The sequence below is a fragment of the Portunus trituberculatus genome, chromosome 43 (genome assembly GCF_017591435.1).
Source record: "Portunus trituberculatus isolate SZX2019 chromosome 43, ASM1759143v1, whole genome shotgun sequence".
NCBI lineage: Eukaryota > Metazoa > Arthropoda > Malacostraca > Decapoda > Portunidae > Portunus > Portunus trituberculatus.
Genome location: NC_059297.1, coordinates 14,314,622 through 14,319,410, shown reverse-complemented (window position 1 = coordinate 14,319,410; position 4,789 = coordinate 14,314,622). Strand labels below are relative to the sequence as shown.

General features: G+C 38.5%; 1 protein-coding gene across 2 annotated transcripts in view; it reads left to right on the top strand.

Annotated features, from left to right (window-relative positions):
- The window catches only part of LOC123518441 (transient receptor potential channel pyrexia-like), a 10,452-nt gene extending 6,484 nt beyond the window's left edge, over positions 1-3,968 (top strand). For both annotated transcript variants that reach the window (XM_045279256.1, XM_045279255.1), the window contains exon 4: positions 1-3,968. This exon is cut by the window's left edge and continues 994 nt beyond it. In XM_045279256.1, the coding sequence (XP_045135191.1) occupies positions 1-1,241 (1,241 nt within the window). In that variant the 3' untranslated portion in view covers positions 1,242-3,968.
- Positions 3,969-4,789: the final 821 nt, after the last annotated feature.

Sequence of the window (4,789 nt, the reverse complement as noted above, 5' to 3'; positions counted from 1 at the left end):
TCCTCCAGCATCCATTGGTTGAGAGCTTTGTGCATCTCAAGTGGCTGAAAATCAGATTCCTATTTTATATCACCTTGATGACATTTTTTGTATTCATAATTATCCATACAGTTTATATTATAGCCATAACCAGCAAGTGCCACAAGATATGTATGGATTTTTCAAATTTATCAGCATTTCGTGTTTTACATCTAGTAATGTATCTTCTCATTTTGTGGCCAGAAGTAATCACCATGATTGCCAATCCCAAAATGTACTTACGCCATTGGGAAACTCTTACAAAATTTGTGTCTCTTATTGCATCTGCATATGTTGTGATTGCACACCAACATACAAGTATGAATCTAGACCATACACACATCACAGATTCATCTGAGAAAAGTGAAGAACATCCAGATCCCTCTATCAATTTCCACCTGAGAAGGGAGATCAGTGCAATTTCAGTTTTCTTTGGCTGGGTCGAACTAATGATGATGTTCGGGCGACTGCCTATCTTGGGCTCTAACGTCCTCATGTTTGCACGTATCGCCAAGTCAGCCATTAAGTTTATTGCCGCCTTCATTGGCCTTCTTGTTGGATTTTCTGTCAGTTTTATGGTTCTCTTCAGTGAGATTGATGATTTTAAGACTTTCGGGAGAAGCTTCGTAAAGACACTAATGATGATGATAGGCGAGGTGGATTATTCCAACTTGGTGAACGAAAACACGGCGATCATCAGTTATCTGATTCTTGTGGTATTTCTTTTTCTGGTGTGTATTCTCATGGCCAATCTTCTAATAGGCCTTGCTGTTGATGACATCAGCAGCTTACAGCGTATTGGAATTATTGCCAGGCGCTCAAAGCAAGCATCGCACATTGTCACTTACGAAAAAGCGATCGCTGTTGCTAAAAGATTTCGACTGCTTCCGCGTCGCTTGGTAGTTGCATTGATAAAAGCAAATTCAATTAACAAAAAAAAACATATCTATGTTAATAAGAACCGGAAACGATTCTTTTTCTGTGAAAATAATTTAGTCCCATCACAGATCTTAAAGAAAGCTGTGGCTGAGGCTAAGGTCAATCACATTTCCTCTGAAGACTCTCCGGTATTCTCTGAGAAGGCAATACATGAAGGAAGCTCAAATTTGTTGCTTCAAAAGCTGGAGGATCTTAAGAAAATGATCACCGACAATATGATAAATACACAACAAATTCATGAACCCAATAACAGCCCAATAAACAATGTAAAACAGTATGACTAAGGACGCATCATATGAAAAAGTAAACAAAAAAACTAGGATTGTGAGATGAAATACAAAAATTGCCTTCTAACTGTGTGTGACACGAGGCGTGTCTTGGGTCTTAACATTTCCAAGTTACCTATGTACAATTGGAATCTGTTATTATTTATCTTGTCTGGATACTTATGGAATCGGCTTTTTACTTATAGGATTATAGACCTGCATGTGTAGCTCTTAAATCAGTGGTGGAGGGCGAGAGTGGTGAATGCCCCGGGCGGCACATTTCTCAGAGCCCGGGGGCAGCACAAGCAGGGCTACTGAGAATATTGATGTTCAGACCGTTATTTTAGACTTTGCAAAATTGAAGGAACGCAAAATATTGATTCAAAGTTCATGTATGTATAGTATAATATATGTATACATAATCAACAAGTGTATTATATCTAATCACATATTCTTATCACTTGCAGGGGAGACGTTTTCAGGTTTCGCCCCATGTGAATTTATCTCGCTACGCCACTGTTTGGAATCTCTTAAGAATTTTCTTGAGTATCTTTTTGGTCTGTTATAGATTTATAGAAATATCTCTGGGTCCTGCTGGGATCTGTTTAGGGCTTGTCTACTGTCTAGATATCTCTGAGATCTATTAGGTATAGGCAATAAGTTGACGTGGTGTGGCAATAGCCCGGTGAAAACTGTTGTCTTTGGTTTTGAGGTGTCAGCTCAACCAACTGCAGTGAACACTGGTTGTTGTTTATATAACTCAAGCACAAATCCCTGTTATGCATCTTATGTTATGAAACCTTTTTTTTTCTCTCTCTCTCTCTCTCTCTCTCTCTCTCTCTGGGTTCATAGAAATAGGTCAGACATACACACCGAGGAGTCATTAACTACCATACAAGTAAATATATACTTTACTAAATACATAGTGGAACAAAAGAGGTCTGTGGAACAAAAAACAATGGGAAAATTATAGATGCTAACTGAAAATGTTAAACTACCATTATACCTTCATACAAATTCAAAGTTGAGTGAATAAGCTACAGTTGTGTGGCATTGGTTCTCATCTTCATCCATTGCCTTTTTACTCTTTGGAGGATGGCTACCAGATAGTAACATGTGTGATACTAGGAGTGAGTTATATATGTGGAATTACCATATGATGGTGAGCGATGGGTTGGCAAGCAACCTATCAGTTTGAGTACATAGGCCTGAGACACATAGCACTAAACTGGAATATCTGCATGGGAAGAGAGTAAGCTGAGGTGTAGCAATAGATGGCTGAGCTGGAGTGATAATTGTGTATGCTCATATCTCACTGTGTGCTGTTACACTCAGGTCAAGGGATTCTGATCCTATATGACCCCAGGCCATTGCTGATTAACCCACTCTTAAATTGGAATTCACGACATCCATCATTATTTTTCTTATTGTCTTGTTAGAATTCCAAACATCCCTTATAATCCTCATTCTGTGATAAAGGACCGCTGTGACATCTGGACTTCCTTCCCCAAGTTTCCCATATAATAACCGACCTGAAAAATGAATATATGGGTAATTGTGTGAGTTATGAACTAATTGTTCCAGGTGAGATTCAAAGTAAAGCTCCAGATTTGATTCCAGGGATGTTAGCTGCTGTATTATGGAGACATTTCATATGATAATCAACCACATACATAGTTATAGGACATGTCTGTGTTTAATGAGCAGTGACCTGATGTTATAGATAGCTGATAGACATGGTGGTTTTTTGCTATGGAGTTATCTGGCTGTGTTAGTTCTCCTTTCTTGAGGCCCTCGTTGCGAAGGTCTTCGAGGTGGAGCAGTGGCGTCGCCTGGCCTGGGCATCCGGGGTTTTAGCCTCGGATGTTTTCTCTTTAGCCCCGGATAATTCAGCTTCAGAAGAAATATAACTAAAAATCTAAAATCATGTAACCTCTCATATGCTTTAAAAATTGCACAGGATGAATATGACATCGCTTCGGTCAAAATATCATGTTTTTGCTCTAATCCCTGTGTTATCTATACGTGCATCATCCTGTTTCTATCAGTATAATGTAATTCAATTTTGACACATTTTGAATTCACCACAAGGCTAAAGAAAGCACACAAGTAGGGTTTGGGGTCAGCCTCCAATGTTTTCAGTCCCAAGAAATGTACCTAAGATGTAGGCTGAGTTCTATCATAGGATCTTAGAGGTGCAGGCCAAGTTTTGTGAGAAGATGGACCTGCAGGCTGTTTTATGCGAGGATCTCAGCACTTAAGGGAGGATTGGTACATTTCATACAGGGACTGCCATGAGTAAACTAGGTAGCAGCGTCCCGTATTTTAAAGTTCTAGAGTACAAAATGTACTTATAGATAGCATGCATCAAGTAAGTAGCTATTTCGAATTTTGTCTTGATTTTTTTTTTTTTTTTTTTTGAGAAAGGTATTGGACATAACTGAAAAAAAAATATATATATGCTCAGTCAAACAAGACATATTAAATCCCTTAAATCCTCGCCTCCCATCTCCCCTCCATCACGCGTGTTATCTCCCCCTCCAAAACCCTCGCCTCACTGTCACGCTTCTCCACCATCTCTTTATATTATAAGACTGCTATTATCTTTTCAAACACTTTTTTTATCACTACCTTCATCATCATAACTATACATCACATAACTCTCACAATAACACTATTACAAAAAGCTTATGTTGAGAGGGAGGTATAAAACTGGACCTGACAAATAATAAATAGTTCACTGCATCCTTATCTCACTCCAACACACTAATAAAGACTCAGAGAGTGTCAATTCAGTAGTAAAACAGCAGATTGCTGTGACGCTGCTGATGGTACCTTCCTAACCCTTACGTAGGGTATGTATGTGTGAATGATATTAGCTAAAGAAGCGGGGATCTAAAGCATTATCATCTTATGCTCCAGGAATCATATCTGAAAATTTCAAATATACAAATAGCAAAACAAGGTCGAAATTATGAAAAAACTTTAGGAGCGAATATCTCGATAACTGGTTTTTTTTTTTTTACACTTCAAAAATTTTCACAAGACCGCTACAAACTCTTCAGGCTGACACGCTACGCCTCCTGCCTCTCGTTTCGCTCGGTTTACACTTGTTGTGTATTGTGCTACCGTAAATACACTTTCATAATGGACTCCATGCTACCCGTTTTACGACAACTACCACACTGATCGACTTTTGTTTGGGATCATTTCAAACTACAACTAAAATGTAATATTTAGTTGGAATTAGATTTTTGATAATGTCAATAAAAAACGAAATACAGCAGGAGAGTGAAACTTTTTTGAGAAAAAAAAAAAAAAAAAAAAAAAAATTGGGCGGGCAGTTCAGCTCGGACTTCAGTCCCTGGGTCGGTCAGAGTCAGACTTATCACGAAATCCGAGTTATCAAAGTTCAACAGTAAAAGTAAAAACAGCAACAAAATCAATACTGACACATATACTATCAACATGACAGGCACGTGCCTCTCCCGTCACTGCATAAACAAACATCCATTCAGAAGTAATTAAAGGGACAATTCACCAAATGGCTCCAAACCTTTGGCACA